Source organism: Halichoeres trimaculatus, unplaced genomic scaffold (assembly GCF_033239565.1).
Source record: "Halichoeres trimaculatus isolate MK-OKI-2021-1 unplaced genomic scaffold, fHalTri1.1 fHalTri1_scaffold_2, whole genome shotgun sequence".
Classification (NCBI taxonomy): Eukaryota; Metazoa; Chordata; class Actinopteri; order Labriformes; family Labridae; genus Halichoeres; species Halichoeres trimaculatus.
In genome coordinates, this window is record NW_027437180.1 from 14,415,243 (window position 1) to 14,433,748 (window position 18,506).

The 18,506-nt window shown below is 40.4% G+C and overlaps 1 protein-coding gene across 5 annotated transcripts in view; it reads left to right on the top strand.

Annotated features, from left to right (window-relative positions):
• Positions 1-2,299: 2,299 nt before the first annotated feature.
• rgs12b (regulator of G protein signaling 12b) overlaps positions 2,300-18,506 on the top strand; it is a 48,660-nt gene continuing 32,453 nt past the window's right edge. For 2 of the 5 annotated variants that reach the window (XM_074688272.1, XM_074688309.1), the window contains exons 1-5: positions 2,300-2,427; positions 3,516-4,746; positions 5,042-5,281; positions 5,589-6,560; positions 10,611-10,730. In XM_074688272.1, the coding sequence (XP_074544373.1) occupies positions 3,679-4,746; positions 5,042-5,281; positions 5,589-6,560; positions 10,611-10,730 (2,400 nt within the window). In that variant the 5' untranslated portion in view covers positions 2,300-2,427; positions 3,516-3,678. Of the gene's footprint in view, positions 2,428-2,831; positions 2,934-3,315; positions 3,371-3,515; positions 4,747-5,041; positions 5,282-5,588; positions 6,561-10,610; positions 10,731-18,506 lie in introns of those variants that run through there. The other 3 variants (XM_074688282.1, XM_074688300.1, XM_074688291.1) reach the window with 3 other exon arrangements.

Here is an 18,506-nt window from a genome sequence, read left to right on the forward strand (position 1 = left end):
ATGACTTTCTTTTTTTGAAGGATCAGTAAAGTTATATTGGTTATTCCATCCCTCTCTAAGTCACATGTTGGTGTTGTGTTCATTGTTGTGGAACAATTCCCAATGTCTTCTAATGGTCGACAGTGAAAATGAGATTATGTAAAATCACCTGATTCATGTTCCGTCATCAGCTGCTGCCCATGCAGCTGTCAAACTGAGTTAGAGACAGCTGCATTGAGGTAATACAGAAGGAGATGCATCCTTCATCTTTTTCATAACTTGAACACAAAAACTCATGTGTCATACATTTCACATGTATCATTTATAATATAAAGAGAAGAAACTGTCACTACATTGAAATGGTGAGCAATGGCAACTTTACTTTCTCCATTAGATATTTCTGTCTTCTTTGTCATTGTATTGCTTCATTTTCTATAAGTTCTGTATCTCTTTAATAAGTAAGTAAAAACCAGATGCTGAGTTGTCATCGCAGAACCCATTCCACAAGATGGCGACATTCACAAATTGTTCTCCTGTTTCTTTTTCTTTTCCGTTATCCAGATCTGTCATGAAGGCAAAAGGCCAAAACGGGGTGTTGTAAAGGCAGCTCAGCTGCTGCCTAGCTGCCTGCTCTGAAATGAAGAACGTGGATCATGTTGAGCAGAACTAAACAGCTGATGATAAACAGCAGTTGAGGGAAACTTGCACAGACTAGAGTCTGCTGTCCATTTTTAACAGACTTTCTTGAAATTGGATTTTGTGTCCTGATACTTGTGCTTGAGTAAAATGTCCTAACATTTGAGGAAAACAAAGAAAAAGACAGCAAGGAAACTTGCCAAAAACATGAAAGGAAAAGTTTTTTTGTTTTGTTTTGTTTTTTTAAAGGAGGAAGTCTGTTTTTAAAGGCAGGTCCTATTTTTTTAAATGGGGCAAGATTTCCTATTCTTCCCCTATTTGGAAGATTCATGATTAATCTATAGTTTGTAGTAGAAATGCATGCATATTACTTAAATATGATTAAAAAAAAGGATCTTCTGTCACCTCTTTGATAAACCCATCTAAACAGCTGAGCTGACAGTCTCTAGATATCTTTTTTCTTCTTTCTTTAAATTAAAATTTTGCAGACACAAACGTTCTTTCTCACTGTGCTGTCCTTTTTTGCTTTGGCTGGATACAATAAGAATGATCAATTGAAGGAAAGTGCTTTTTTTTCAACTGTTGTGAAATTTAATTTTGCTTTCTCAATCAGGCTGTGCTTTCCTTTTATGGGCACAGTATGAAAACTCTTTGCTTTTGGTTTATAGCACCCATTAGGATGGCTGGTTCATGATTAAAAGGTATTAACAGGATTACCAGACAGCTGCCATATGGTCCAGGACACTGAGTTGAAATCATGGTAGCTCAAGGATTAAGCAAACACAACATGGCTAATTAAGAAAAAAAAAAAAAAAAAAAAAGTTGGGGATGGGGGCGAACAAAGGCATCACCAGGCACACTAAAATAAGTAGAAGTAAACTAAGACATGCCAGCACAGATATTGAGGTATTTTCATGAGCAGATGATTGCAGCCATGGGCACTAAACGGTATCCAAAAGTCAATGTATGTCAACTGTGTATTTGTTCTTTCCCAAATTGTTAATTATGTAGATTTAAACAGCATTTTCAGTGTCAAAGTTGGCAGGACTAAAAATGATTTGACAAAAATTACATTTTGCTATAGCAGGTTCCTTGGTTGGTAAGATTAATAAACTTGCATTCAGGCATAAGACTTGTTCAAAACTCTGGGTTGGGTGCACTAGTGCTCTTCTCAAGTAGAAGAACCTTAAATCAGAACCAGATTAGTCTTTATTCACCATCTTCCAAAAGAATACGAGGATTTTGACTCTTGATTTGTTTTAACTGTACTCTCTCTGTACAACACAAATAAACTAACACTCAATATTAAAACTACGAGAGAGTTTGAAACAAATACCAAAAAAAAAAAAAAAAACTTTTCATGTATACAAACATTTAAGTTGAATAGTCTAAGACATTAACAAAAACGTAGTACAACAGAGAAAAACAGAAAGAAGCTGGAGATGTGCATGAGGTATTTGCATTGTATGGCAAATTTTAGTTGTTCATCAGTGTGAGGGCCTGTGGGAAGATCCTGTTCCTGTCTTGAGTCTTTACAGTAGGATATGCAGACTAGAACAATGTTCTTATCTTTTTCAAGCTATGTTAAAATATAACGGTAAGTAAATGAACTTTTAACCCCTCATCCCCACCCCCGGTTGCCCGCTCTGAACACACCTCCCTCCCTCTCCTCAGTCCCCCTACACTTAAGGCTACTTCGCCAGATGGTGCAGCCTCGTCTTTGTTTACCCATCGTCCCTGAGTTTACCTAACTTACCCTGGAAACTGAAGAATGGACACTGCCCTGGCAGCACAATCGTCGACCACCGCCACGTAAGTTATTTAGAGATCGCAATGAAACCGTTCGAGCAAACATATTCTTCGGAACATTAAACGAAGATATGCGTCCTACTTTTACCTAGCCATCCTTGCTTTACAAGTCAGACGTTTAGTATCCAGCTGTTGTCGTTTGGCGTCTCGCTTTGGGATGGGTAAAAAGGGATCGATGCACGATAGTCTGCTTTCAGTAACTCTTCAGTTTGTTAGAACAACGTACTGACATTATTGTCATGCTGGGTTTTGACACCTGTGGAATGTGCTACAGTTCATACTTTTATTTGTGATTTCTCAAACTAACTTTTGCCAATTTATCCACATAACTGTTTTCTGTCTGACTGACAGCTCGGGAAACCAATGACAGGATATGAAACTGTGTGTACACTGCCGCTGCCATAGTAACCAACCGACATTCCAAAGAACTGGAAATCGGGGGGCGGGACAACCATGTAAGCATGGTTGGATGCACTTTTAATCAGCAAGTCACGGCGAGAAACTTTTTGGTAACTGAGAAAACAAACCATGCTCGACTTTTCAAGTGAAAAACACACCTCTGCTCAGCTAACAAGCGTATACTGCACGTAGGACTTGTATTATCTTCCCTCGCATGAACTGCTACCAAAGCTAACTGTATCGCGCCCACAAATCTCAGTTACCGTTAACATTGTCTTCTTTGTACTTTTAAGTTCGTGATACTTAAAGAAAATATGGACGAACGGCCAGTATCACGAAGGGGCTGCATGCAGAAAGTGTAGACATGAGCTTAAATTTCTCAGTGTTTGCTGTAGACTGTGTCCAGTGTTACCTGCATGCCTACCAGGTGAAAAAGGTTGGACACATTCCGTTATAGACAGGTGACTCCACCTGCAGGCTCCACATCGGTGACTCGACAGGCAGGTGTAGCTGTCGAGTTCCCGCCTTTGAATTTGGGCTGATAATTGTACGTGCTGACGTTAGCTCTGTAATATTAGCTTTTCCTCGACTGAAATAACAGAAATTTACCCCACATTAGACCAATGTATGGAGGAAAAATGTGTTTTGTTTTTCACTTTTTCTAACTTTTCTTTTCCTGTGTTGTTCTGCAGGTAAATGAGCCGTTGACACCATGAAGGAAATGTGACAACAGAACAGCTAAAGCCAAACTTTCATCCCTCTACTTGAGTTGGAACTGGAATACTTATTTTCAAGTCACTCTGTGATCCTATTTACTCAGAGACAAACCATGAGAGATTAAAACACACGGTGTCTATGGACAAGGGGAAGTTCTCTGACAAAATGTTGAGGCAAGGTGATGTACCATCTAAAAGACGCCCCTGTGGTGGAAGCGGGTTCAACCAGCCCCTAACACCTTCCTCTGCCCAGCAAGGTCGTACCCGGGCTGTAGAGGTGGCAAGAGGAAGAACAGGTTATGGTTTCACACTCTCAGGGCAAAGTCCATGTGTCCTCAGCTGCATCCTCAAAGGGAGTCCTGCAGAGTATGTAGGCTTACGCTCAGGAGACTACATTCTATCTGTCAATGACATCAATGTCTCCAAGGCATCCCATGAAGATGTGGTCAAACTAGTTGGGCGCTGCTCTGGGGTTTTGAAACTTGTCATTGCTGAGGCAGAGCGTCCCAGGAGGCACCATCACCACCAACGCTCTTCTGGTCGTCACAGTAGCAGTAACGTAATGGCGACATCGTACCTTGACTCCTGCTCAAGCGAGGATGAGTTGGATGTTTTCTATGACAACAGCGTTAACAATAACAACAACAGCAGGTCAGGAAGCGGGGCCCGTGGAGGCTGGTATAAACCAAAGTACGATTCCAAGCAGCTGGGCATCAACAGGGCAGAGAAGGTAGTGGCTGAGCTGCAGTCTGGGGGAATTTTTAATATGATCTTTGAAAACTCCAGCCACTCCTCCAGCAGCTCAGACAAGGAGAGGTCAGGCCCGCCCTCAAAGCCACGCCCACTGTCTGACCCAGAGTTCCCTCAGTATCAGAACTCCTCTCGTTTCCAAAGCAATCCCAACCTTCTCTCTGAAGAGGAGATGGCCCAAGTTTTGAATGATGACTCGGTCTTTCTGGACTCCGATTTTCGTCAGCTTCACCTTCATCATCATGAAGAGCAAGACTTGGATGTGGGAGATGGCGGTGACTTGGTCTTGGAGCCCAGCGAGGGCATTTTGAATGTGGGCATGATTGTCGGCTATTTAGGCTCCATCGAGCTGGCCTCCACTGGCATGAGTTTGGAGAACGACAGCCTGCAAGCCATACGGTGCAGCATGAGGCGTCTCCGGGCTGAGCAAAAGATCCACTCACTGGTTCTTATGAAGGTGTGGTGAAATGTTTATCTCTCTAAATAAATAATAACAGGCTTTACCAACAGTGTGATGGCATTGGGGGCCTTCAACTTGATGTGTTTGATCACGAGGCCTAAAAGAAGATCTTAATTGATACACAAAAAGCACTGGAAAAAGGAAGCTTTTTGAACTGACTCGATATATTGTTAAAGGCAGGGAGTCAATATGGATGGTCTCCATTTTCTTATATATAGTTGATGTTTGTTGAATTGTGTCTGCTTTTGTGTGGTTTTGTGTGTTTTGATTCGTTTCACCTTTATCCTTCCAGGTGATGCATGACAGCGTGTGTCTGTTCAGTGACAGAGGTCAAGTTTTGGCCACCTATCCTGCAGAAAAACTCGCCTTCAGCGCCTGCTGTCCTGATGACCGCAGATTCTTTGGACTTGTCACGATGCAAGCCACTGATGACCAGGAAGAATGTTGCTTTAGCAATGGACAAGATGAAGAGGGGAGTTTGAGGACTTCTTGTCATGTATTCATTGTGGACCCAGACCTCTGTCACCACCAGGTAAGATTATACAGACGGTGAAAGCGTGTGAAAGGGTTAAAAACATTTGAAGGGAAATATTGACCCTTTAATGATAGGTCTACTCTTTTGTCATTGCCTTGATGTTTAACTGGAAAGATTTAATAAACTAAGCTTTTTTTTGTTGTCACCAGTACCAATCAGCCAGAGATGTACCAGAGGCTGCATCTGATACAACCACAATTAATTTTACAAATCAAACATATTTTCATGCAGTTTGATAAATCAGAGATGTTATCTGCGGAACAAGGAGTTACTGTTAATTTAATGATAATTGTTGTTTCTCCAGGTCCATTTAGGAGTATCAAGAAGGTTTGGCTTTGAGTGCACTCCTGATCCAGACACAGGAGGCTGCCTGGAATTTCCACCCAGCTCTCAGCCTCTCCTCCAGTTTGTCTCCGTCCTCTACAGGGACATGGGAGACAACATTGAGGGAGTCCGGGCCCGAGCGTTTCATGATCCAGACAACGATGCCCAACAGAACCACAGCACCAGCAGCAACAGTGACAGTGGTATCTGCAACTTTTTACCAGAAGAGAAGAGCAACAGAGTGCTGTTAGTAGACCTGGGAGGGCCACCCAACCACAACCACCTCCCTGGGATGCGCCACTGGGACAGCCCACCTTCATCTCAGCAGGCCTGGAGCCCCACATTAGGAGCTGCAGCCCCTCACCCACCACCTCCTCCTCCGCCAGCTCACAGGAACGGCCATTACCGTCATGAACCACACCTGGCTGACCCCCCTCACCCTCTTCCTTTGGCTGATGCTCCCGGCAGGTTTTCACGAGGCGTCCACCCACATCACTACTCACAAGGGAAGCGGGGAGGAGCTGTGGTGGGAGGAGAAAAGAGAGGAGCTGTAGGGGTGGATCAGCAACGGTGGTTGCCTGTCCATGTGCTGAGAGACTGGCGTCAGCAGCACCACCACAGCCACCTCCAGGGTTTGAGCAGTGATCAGGAGTCCTACGCAGAATCCACAGACGGATGGTCCTCGGCAAACTGCAGCACCCTGCCCCCACCCATGAGCAAGATTCCAGCCGACCGCTACCGGGCCCCGCTGGCCTCAGGGGACCACCTGCCACCACCTGGAGGTAGTCAGCCTCCGCCTCCTCAGCATACCCACTCCCACTCCCACCGGCTGGCTGCTCAGAAAGATGAGTGGGCCAAGAAGCTGTTTGGTGCTGGGGACAGAGACAGAGCTGGAGCCGAGAAAAATGACAGGGAGAAGAAGCGTGGGCAGACAAAGGAAGGAGAGAAAAAGGTGAGTTTACACAGATCCTTAATCTTTTTTTTTTTAACTTTTTTTTAAATTGTTTTAAATTGTATCTGTTTTGAGAAGAAATTTTCACCCAGTAGAAAGTCAGACTACATAAAGTCCCAATGCACCGAACAAGGGTACACTGTGCTAGTGTTTTTGGCAGTGGACTTTTGGAAGGGTTGTGTCAAAAGTGACCATGAAATGAGAAGCCCAGCAGCAGGTAGTATCTCATCACACACCCGTGCTGTGGAAATTTACTCTGACTAGAGTGTCTCCAAGACAGAAGATTATTGAGCCCATAAATCCCTCTGTGTTCAAGCCCATGCTCCATGTCATATTCTCAACCTCCTCTTGTCAGTGCCTACAGTCAACTTCACTCACAGATGTGAAATTTTCCCTGTGGTTTTGAAAGCTGCAGTGAAACTTGTGCACCTCCCCAAACTACAGTGAATAACAGGAGCACACGATTTGGCTGTGTCCACTCCCCTGACTTAATACAAGTGGATAGATAAGTTATTTAACCCCACCGCTCCAATATCAGATCATGTATTATGCAGCAGCTTTGCATCTGCCTTTACCTGAAAACCACCTGTTTCCCAGTGTAATGAGACTCAGGGCCTCACTGGAATAGACAGACCTGCTGCAGCACTTTTAATAAAAAGAAAATACATTTCCTTTCTTGCTTATGTACATGGACATTGTTGGCTACCCAACTGCGCTTGAGAGTCAAATTAAAGAGATTCAAGCTTAGAGTAGAAGAAATATCAAGCCTGGGTGCATATTGTTCAGAACGGTACATTCACAGCTTGTACTTGAGATAGCTTCTTGTTATTTGTCATTGTCACAGACTGGTGCTTCCCCTTGTTCAACTTTTGGGGGACAGGATCCCAGGGACTCCCAGGGGACAATAAGAGGAAATGTTTACAAAGCCAGGGACAGGGTAGATGTTGATAATGACAGGAAACTGTATGTTAATACCAATGAGCAGTGTCACCCAGCTGAAGACACACAGCTTTGTGTGGCCCAGAGGTTTGGCTGTCATGGTTAGAGTAGAAAAATGTCTAAAGTTGAATTAAAATGATGATTTTGTTTTGGTGAATCTAGCTTTGCAGCTTTATCACCTTATGCTGTTTTTTATCATTTATTAACATTTTATATATTGAGTAAAACACAATAAAATATGGAATAAGTAACAATCAACGTGATACTCCTAGTTAAAAACCATAGACTGTATAAAACAGTTTCATACATTTTATCTTCACCTAATGACAGAGGTTTGCCACAGGGTGGCAGTGTCTCATCATCTCAGCAAGTACACCTCCATGAGCCTCCTACACCTACTGCACATTGAAATCCACCGGGAGTTCAGGTTCATCTGTCCACAGAATTTACAAAAATATTACAGATGTTAGAATTGAATAATTTCATTGTATTAAATTGAGCCATAGAGGTCACAGTTCACTCAATCAGCAAACCACAACCAAAGACATATCAAGCCACTCCATTTAATTATGTTAACGCTATTCTCTGACATTAAAACCCTACCCCTCAGGTCGGGGTCTATATTGTTTTTACAAGGATGAAGTGGTATAATTTTGGGTTCTCTTTTAACAGCTGTGTTGTGAACAGGAAGAATGCTTCTTTTCTAGGGCTGGGACAAAATGCGATTCTTGTGATTTGATTCTATTCCGATTTTTGGGATGCTGATTCTATTTAAATTGTGATTCTTCAACATTTACGTTTTTTGTGATTTTTAGTTTGCTTTTTTAACACCATGGGAAAAAGTTAAATGATGATGATGTCTGCAGACTATATCAGGAACAGTATTTTCCCATAAAATGCACATCACGTGAGTCAGAAGAGTCAGAAAGACACATTTCACCCTCTGCTGGAGAAAAGTGGTAACTTTTTTTCCAATTCAGTTTGTAAACAAAGACTGAAATGAAGAATTTGAATTTGGAAAAAAAAATTGACAAAGAGTCCAGCTTTTGACATGGCCTAACAAAAAAGTCCTGATGTATCGATTTTGGATTTTTTTCTCCCACCCCTGTTCTTTTCTGTGGCATTGATAGGTGTGTGTGTGTGTGTGTATGTGTGTGTGTGTGTGTGTGTGTGTGTGTGTGTGTGGTACATGTGTGGGGAAAAGTAGCACAAGATTAGCTGCACAGATCCGATTAATGTGTTTTTTCTCCTAAACGTTGTCTTTCAGATGCTCAGTTGAAATAGCCACGCCCATAAAACTGCAGCCTCTCAATGTGATCATAAAATTTCATTCTAATGCAGATCTCAGGTGATCTCTTTGTTTGTCTTCTGCTTCATTGCTAGTGAAACACGTCTTCTTACCAGGTGAAGCAAAGGTCTATGAACATATTGTGCGGTTTGCTCACATTATCCAGTGTTAAAGTTTGTGTTTACTGACACACATGCACACACACACACATACACACATGCGTACATACGCAGCCACAAGGGCTGACTTGGTATCCAGGCAACACCACTGGTCATCTCCTGATGAAATGCCATTGAGATCCTCCTCTTAATCAACCAGTCGTATTCAACATGTGTCAGTTTGGCCTCTAGAGCCTGACAGCATAGATAAAGTAGTCATTAGTCCCCTGGAAGACACTGATTCTCACTTTCTTCCTCAATGTAAGGAGAACTGCCATCAGAGGTAAAGACTTAGAATATGTTTGTTTCCTAGAGCAACACAAATATAGCTGATCAGGTAGTTTGGTTGTATTTGTATAGTTGTCATTTCAGAAATTCAATCCAAACCCCAGTCCATACCTAGAAACACTGTAGATCATCTGAAATATGTGAAAAAAAAACAAAGTGTGACTCTTTCATTGTCCATTCTGCTTGTGTGTCTCTGTGCTATGGTAGTTAAGAGTTTAACCCCAATTCAAAGGGGCAAAACCCCAAGACTGCACATGCTGCTGTCTGACATGTGGAGTTCAACATTTTTGTGGAAAAATTAAACCAATTTCAACTGAAATGAGAGGTGTTCATGTGAACCCCTCAACTTAGTTTCAGATAGTGTGAAAGTGTCATGTTATGCTTTATTTTAATAAAATGAGACTTTAAACCAGGGATAGACTGATTATTGGCTGGGCTTATTATCAGGGCTAATATTTGGCCTTTTGAGGCATATCGGGATCAGCTTTTTTTTTTTTCCGATGGCTGATTAAAAAAAACAAATTTAAAAGTGCGTTGTTGCACCTCTGCTGCAGCCGCTCCGCTGTCCGCAGTCACTTCTCAGTCTCCAGCACTGTCCCACCCACAGTACCATCTGATCGGTTACAAGCAGAGCCATGGCTCGGGAAACAGCCAGTCAGCAGTGCAGTTATTACAGTTATTGCAGTTACATTAAAACTTTAGAAAACTTTATTTACTGTAGAAAACTTTAGCTACCTATTTTTTGTTAAGATTTAGTTTAACTTTATAAAACATGCTGCTAAGCCTGGGAGCTTTTTAATTAACTCATGCTTAAAGGTATTGAATGAAGTTAAGTGTTGGAGTTTGTATTGTTCAAAATTTTGACACCAATATTTTCACTTTGACTGCAAATTAAAATCAGTTATCAGCCTCCTCGACCACACATAATTGGTATCGGCCCAGAAAAATCCATATCAGTCTATCTCTACTTAAAACAACAAACACCACCCCCTGAAGTTCCAGGGTGTGGGGAAAAGATGCTGTTATGGATTTCTTTGAGTTTTCAGTCAGTTATGTTTTGAAATTAAAAGAAAGAAAACGTGAAACACAATCACACAGTCACCGTCCACCAACTCATATTTTATCACATTTTAATCAACCATGCTTTATTCTATATTTGGATCCCTATTAGCTTCCACAAAGTGGTTGTTAGTTGTGTTGAAATCCATCAAAGATTGTTGAAAAATGAAGATTGTTTCACTTTTTTTTTGTATGCACCAATTTTTACAAATTCAGTAAAAAAATGACTTGAGTTTACTTCACCACCGGGTACTGTCACTGTTTGCCGTATGTTCTGTATTGCATGTGATCTTAAAGTTGGTATATTTCCCTCCTCAGGGTGGTCGGTTTCGTGGCCTAACCATGGGCTTCCCCCCTCTTCCTCAGCGCTCATCAGCCAGACGGTCATTTGGACGCTCAAAACGTCTCAGTCTGGCTCGCTCTTTGGATGATTTGGAGGTAAGAGTGAAGATGTGAACACATACTTTCCCTCTCATTAATACAGGCAAGTCTCAGGAGATGTCTGTAAAACATGAGTTTTGTTCTGCTGAAGTTTCACTGCAACTTGCTAAATACCTCAAAGTGCTGTGCTCATGCTGGGTTAAGATGAGATCAGACTTATCTTGTCTTTGTAAATAACGTAACAGACCTCTAAATGTTTTTGTCAAGTGTTTTAAGGAAACATTTGTTTGGGATTTGGCGCTACACAATAATAGATTAATTGATCCTAACTCACACATCAACTCAGACACATGAATTGTACTCAGTCTATGATTGTACTGCACTGCGTCACATGACACTTGATTCTTAACTGGCACTTGTGGCATTAAGTGTTTTTGCGTTGCTTGATCTCAGTCTGACCAATGTTTTATTGTCACATGTGAGCTACATGTGCACCACCCTCTAATAATAGCAGCTCATGTGCATCATACATCCTCACATGACACTTCAAGCCCTCTTCTCACATCACCATGGTAACGTACACACATTAATGGTCACAGCCAGTGTAGAGAAATGGCAGAGAGACTTTTTCAGACTGGTATTCATGCTAAAAATTCCAGAAGGTCATTAGATAAAAAGATGAACCATGCTCAAGTCATTCATCCATCCGTTCATTCATTTCATATTTTCATTCAATTATTCATTCAATTATTCACTAATTTATTCAATTATTCATTCATTCATACACCAAGGTGTTCAAGTAATGAATGTTGTGCTCAGTTTTCTAACACTGTTGAAAGTATTATACATTTTTCTTTCTACTAGCTGCAAGAAATAACCTAGATTACAGTCATTTGAGAGGCATGGGGTTTGCTGAACAATGTGCCTATTTAGTTTGACTTTACAACATTATCTGTATGCACCCACTGCTGTTGTACTCAGGCAGGAACAACACAATTGATCACAGCCATTCCTGGCATGATAAGTACTCTTGTGTCAAGGCAGAGTTTTGTGGGTTGTGTTCTTCATGGTTATATTAGGATTCCAGTACATGACCTTTGATCTTTTGCAGCTAACCTCATAAGTTCTGTCTCCCAGTCTGGATGGAAAGATATTGCTTGGCGCCTTGGTTGCCAAAGAATACAATTAATGCTTTCTTAGAACAAAAAGTTCAACATGTAGAGTATTTTTTTCTCCATTTAGTGCCTACCCATCTGTTTAAGTACAGACACTGTGGCATGACTCATAGTGCTAAACAGCATTTTTTATTGGTTTACATTTCTCAAAGTAAGTACATCTGTAGAGGAGCATAGACAACAGGTAGAAAGAGAGGCTCCATTAGTTGTTGGGGTAGTTGCTGTATCACATCTCAGAGGTGTTTTATAGGAAGCTAATAGTGCTAAAACTTTTCAATTAGGCTCCAAGATTTTCTTTCTAGTGATAAAGTCATTTTGTAGAAGAAACCTCCATTCTCAGCTGGTGTTTTCTGACACTGTAGTGTTTTTGTGAAAATTATTTATGTGAAAGGGGCAACACTTCCGGCCAGGCTGGTTTTATGTCAGAGTTGAACTGTCTATTTAGTTGGTTGCCCACATTATGAATGCACAGTCGTCTTCTCACTTTCATCAGATCCTTTCATCACCACTCAAAATGAATCAACAACAGCTTTATAATCAGAGGAAGATAAGCTTTTTTTAGGGTATAAATTGTCTTCTAAAGTGTATTTAACACACAGTGCTAATGCTGTACCGTTCCACAGCCGGGTTTCTCTCTTCTCCTCTCCTCATTAGCCTGAACCCCCCACTCCCCCCGTTCTACCTTTCTCTTCCAGTCGTTGGTCCTTTTTCTTTTGCTGCACATGCAGTAATGTCCACAGACAGAGAGGTCTTTGTGTGGTGAGAGGGGGAAGGAGAGATTAGAATGTGTGTGTGTGTGTGTGTGTGTGTGTGTGTGTGTGTGTGTGTGTGTGTGTGTGTGTGTGTGTGTGTGTGTGTGTGTGTGTGTGTGTGCGTGTGTGTGTGTGTGTGTGTGTGTGTGTGTGTGTGTGTGTGTGTGGAGATGATGGTGGGGGGATAGGGTTTGGAGCGTTAGCCTGCACTTCTAATGAGCTCTGATGAGCAACAAGCTGACATTCCCCTCATTAGTGGGGCCTCACCAAAGCACCAATGGTATATGGACACACTGCTCAGACACACTGCACAGACACCCACAGACACGCACAGAAACATGAGCCATATATGGACAGACACTAAGCCTAAATCATTAACACAGATAAAAAGCGATGCACACTGTCGAACTTTGATTGCAGTTTGATTTGCAACATTTATCTTGTGAACATCTTCAACACTTAAGATCTTGTTTAAATGCTGTGAACTGCAGCATTAATGGATTTACAGCTTAATAAAGAAATACACTGAAACAGTTTTAAAAAACATTGTTCTTTATAAATGACAACAGTTAATATTTTCTGTATTATTTTTATCAGCTCCCTGATAGAGAAACATTTTTTGTCATGTTCTTCTCACTGTCAAACATGTAAGCTTTTGAGTAACTACTTTCAAAATATGAAAGGAAAGTTAAATCTCAAATCCTCAAGTTTTTATGAAATAAAAAACGTTGTAACACCACATTATGCAATAACGCCCTGATATGTAATAAATTTTCACAGCATGTAATAACGCTGCATTTTATAATAACCTGCCACATTTGTAATCAATTTCTTGAACGTAATATGTAATGAACTTTGCATTATGTAATAAGATCTTACATATTGCATCACTTATAACAAAATGCTGCAGATAATTACAAAATTCTGCATTATTACATAATGAAATGAAAATTTATTACATTATTACATATTGGGGTGTTATTGCGTAATGTGGCGTTACAAACGTTTTGATATATGACTGAAAAAGAAAAACTGATTGCAAGGCTAATTCCTAGTATTCTCCTTTTTGATTCTCCAGAAGCTGTAACACAGCTATCAACAGGGGAAGATGAAAAAGATATTGAGGGTGACTTCAACATTGCTTGGTTAAATGATTCTGATAGACCTGTGCTATTAATGTAATGATTCACATCGTGTTGTTTTAAGGTGTAACCCTGTAGTTCTAATACAGTACATACCTGTCTGTGATCTGAAAATAAGCAAACATTTCTGGCACCACTACTGCAAGTGGCAGCTCTCACTAGACTTGTGAAAGATTTCAGTTTATAAAGGCAGAGGAATGTTTATTATAATTATTATTATTATTATTATTATTATATTAAAATACAGGGGATTTACAGGAAAATTCTAATATGGTAGGACTGCAGGAAAGAGGGGTAATATGTTAAGCCAAGTTTTCCCAGCCAAAATGGGAGACTTGACAGCTATGACTCAGCACATCTATTGAGTGATAGAAAATATATGCATGTATGGAAGCTCATTTTTGTTAGATAAAAAAAGAAGGGAGACTTGCTCAATAATAATAATAATAATAATAATAATGATAACAACAACAACAACAACAACAACAACAACAACAATAATAATAATAAAAATTAGGGATGCACAATATTATCGGCACTATATCGGTATCGGCAGATAAAAGCTTAAAAACACGTTTAACGGTATCGGCAGATATGAAAATTTCCACCAATAGCCACAGCCGATAAGGTGCTATTCAGTTAGGATTATTATCCTAACTGAGCTAAAAATGAGCTCCTTAAATAAAATGTAGCACTTCATTGAGTTGCACTGCAGAGCTCTGTGTCTGTCACCAGGTTGTTACAGTAGCTCTAAAATAATCAAACGCAACTTGGTTATGTTTAAAAATGTCTTGAGTTTGAAAAAATAAAACATTTCTTATTTATGGTAAAATCTAATGTTTTTTTGTCTTGTTTTATGTGCGTATCTTGAACAAATAAGACCGTCACAAAAAGAGTAATATATAAATTCCAGTACAGGATAGACTTACCGTAAAATACCAAATAGTAGCCGGGGCGTTTATTTGTTTCAATCACTGAGCAGACCAGGCATTTATTTGGGACCGGGCGTTTATTTGGAACAGGCGTTTATTTCTTTCCCAGAAAATAACATTCAGTGGAAGTGGTAACGTCTTCTTCTTTGACTCTTCAAAGCCTCCTCATCTTTACGCTGTTATTGCATAATTCGTCCTGGCAGACTACCTGCGTTTGTTTATATCTGGCACGCCGCGCGTGGACTGATACACTAAGCGGCGAGTGCCTTGTACCCAGCTGTGGCTCTGCAGCAGAGGTAGCGCCGTTTTACGACATGATGAGAACTAGAGCCTTATTCAGCTGTGTTTTTGTGTGAAAGTAACGCGCTGAAAATTCTCTAAATAAAGCGTGAATGCAGACCGATATCAGACTTTTTCGGTGGGAGTCCGTTTATTTGTTTATCTGCCCCGTCTGAGTCTGCACTCAGACGGGGCATACGAGCAGACGAGCAGGGAGGGGGTGTTTGGTGCGAGCGCTCTGGGCTTCTGCTGCACAAAAAACACTGCTGTAGGGTCATGTGTGTGCCGAACCGATTACGTCGATCCTAACGGATCACAAATCAATCATGATCCGTTGCACCACTACTAATAAGGTGCAGTCTGATTATGTTTCTTTTACAAAAAAAAGTTTTCAAAAGTCAACTGTCAGTTGTGAGTTCAGCGTTTGCATGTGTGTTCTGTAACTACGACCGTGGAATGAAAAAAAAAACAAAAGAAATTGACTGCAGCTCATAGGCTGCGCCAAGTAAATTACCATACCCCCGGCGTTTATTTGGAACGGGCATCTATTTTGCTAAACGTGCTGCTACACCTGGCGTTTATTTGGAACCTGGCGTTTAATTGGAACCCGGCGTTTATTTGGTATTTTACGGTAGCTTTCTTTACAGTGAAAAAAAACAAACAAACTCATGATTATCCGTATCCGTATCCGTATTCGTATTCGTATCGGCCAAAAGGGGTTTCAATATATCGGCATATCGGATATTGGCAAAAATCCAATATCGTGCATCCCTAATTAGGCCTGCACAATATATCGTCTGAACATTGCCATCGCAATATGCACATGCGCAAAAGTCACATCGCGCATGTGATGTGTCTATCACATTTCCCCCATTTATTGGAGAAATGGATAAAAAGCAACTGAAATTGAAACCTATTCTATTAAGTACAGAGACATGGCCTACTGGATCCCTTTCATATACAGCAATCTTCATCATTCACAGATAAACCCCCTTAGCCCGGATTCAACGGTATTATAGGAATACAGTGGTGTCATTGTGAGTCAACCAAATTCTTCCCAAACAGAGCTATTCAAGTCATCTGGTGAAAATTATTATTATTTTTACTATCACAATATATATATTGCAATATATCGCGACCCCCCAAAAAATTGCAGTGTCTGTTTTTTCCAGTATCGTGCAGCCCTATCCCTAATAATAATAATGATAAAGGACCAACTCTAAAAAAAAAATGAGATGCTATATCATAAGAAAATGATGAAAAAGTAGAAATTTTTAGATTCTAAGATGGAATTTAAACCTTCTTGTCTACTTGCACTTTAGTGGCAGTTATATCTCGGTCTTCTGTTACTGAGCGAATAATGTAAAAGGAATGCATTTGAAGTTTTGCTGTTTTTTTTATCTTTGTACATTGGGTTTGAATCAAGTGGCAACCTCTGGTCTAAAAATATGAGGCAATGTGAAATTGCTAAAAACTGCAGTCAGTAGAGCGTCCATTTGAAGCTGGCCCTAAAGGCATTGGAAATCACATACACGCCAAGCCCACAAAAAAAAAGAAATGTTACAGCAGAAATAAGAGTGTATACAGCCTGTTACAAAAAATGTTTCCCGTCTTGATAGCTGATTTCTGTGACGGCACACACTTTACAGAGGGTGAATTTGTTTCTAACTCAGCAGTTTAGACGGTTTTATGAACATGGGTTCACTCAATCAGAGGCAGAGCTACAGCTGGTGGTGCGGAGGCTCAAAGCCCGTCTCATTTCTAGTATCACTCCAACAAACAGTTTGTTCCAAAACTCTGTTTCAGAAACAGACATATGACGTAATAGAGGCTCCTTCCATTTATTGAACAGTCAGTGGTTTGAATTAAACCTTTAGTGCTTTTCCTGTGTCATTCTCCACCATAACCTTATTTCCTACTCTATCCACTCTCCTGTCCTAAATTAAGGCATAAGAAGCTAGGAAAAGTAACTTTAAAAAACACCACTGAAAAGAGCTGAGTGTTTTGGCAGACCAAAACCTAAAAATGTTTTCATAACAGCAGACATTACACATTATAAGGTTGTATTCTTTTTAACATGGCCCCTGAGTTATATTTTTCATGTTATTGTGATGGACGATCTCCTCATGGTTTGTTTGATTTCACTGTAAACTACTGCTTGTGCAAAGATTGGACAGTATCTCTTGACTCCTGCCCGTTGTGAGCGTTGAAGCTGAAAGGTAGCGTCCATGGGTGCTGATACTGGTGCTGTTGGGGCCAAGGCATGGCTTCAAGACACCTGGCTTGATGCGTCATGGGACTGGTGTCCCACTCACAACACTAACCAAAACATGCACTAAATCTAGAGATAAAGCATCCAAGAGCCCTGAGGGGGGTTCAGTCTACAGCAGAACAGATTCATGTGTTTATCTGAAGCAGACACTTCTGGCTTTGGAAAGTTCAATCACTCTTTTGTTTGTTATATTTTGTCTTACTGTTTCTACTCTCCTTGGCGAATCCAATACAGAACACTGGATAGGGTGATTTTTTTTCTTTTTTACTAGATGGGGAAAATTGGTCATCAAAGCTATTAATTGTGATGCCACATCTGTTCTTTCTTAAATCAAATGATTAATTAAAACTAGATTACCAAGAGAGATCACTTTAAAAGAAATAAGTGTGACTTGAACCAACTATCATGACCAAAGCCGTGTTGAATTAAAAAAAAAAAAAGAGTTATTAATTTTGGAGTTAAACAAGGCTCCCCAAGAATATTAACAGAGGTGGTCTTCCAACCTATAGCACAGCCAGCCAGCAGAGGGTGCTGTAATTCTCTTGGCTTCAACTTGATCCACACTGCAGCATCTGTTAACACATACAATAACAACAGATACGAACATCTTTGTTCTACTGCTTTTCTTCTCGAGGCCGAGCATCAATACAAATATGCTGCCCCTGCTGTCATTACATTCGCTTTGAACAAATATTTGTTCCATGAAAATAAGATGAGCTCTTTTCATCATTTAGTGAGCTGTTTCTCATGAATTCATTTCATTTCTGAAGGGTTTTGATAAGGGATGTTTGATACCACTTTTTTTTCAAACCGATACAAGTACAAGTACTCCCTCTTGAATACTCATCAATAAGGAGTACTGACACCACAAGTGTGTTTGATACAAAACATTTAAATTCACAGTTACACATCATTTTGATCAAAGACACCACAGTAACTTTGCCATTAAGCCCAAAATATAGTAAAAAAAAAAAAAAAAAAAAAAAAAAACAACAAAACAAAACTGAGTTTAGATTTTTTTTGCCAAGTGCCAAATAAAACTAACAGCTGCCAGATTTTAAGATTTTTTTTTAAATAAACTGAAGTGAAAAATAAAACAGTTTAACTCTCCCTGGTTCATTCATGTTGTCTGACTCATATTTGCTGTGGTGTTAAACTGTAGCAAGTATTTGCCTTGAGTATCAGCTGCTGGTATCGGCAGCCTTCACAAGTATCAATACCTTGAAAAAAGGCTTGCATTGGCCTGATACTAATACATGGTATCGGTACTCGCCCATTCCT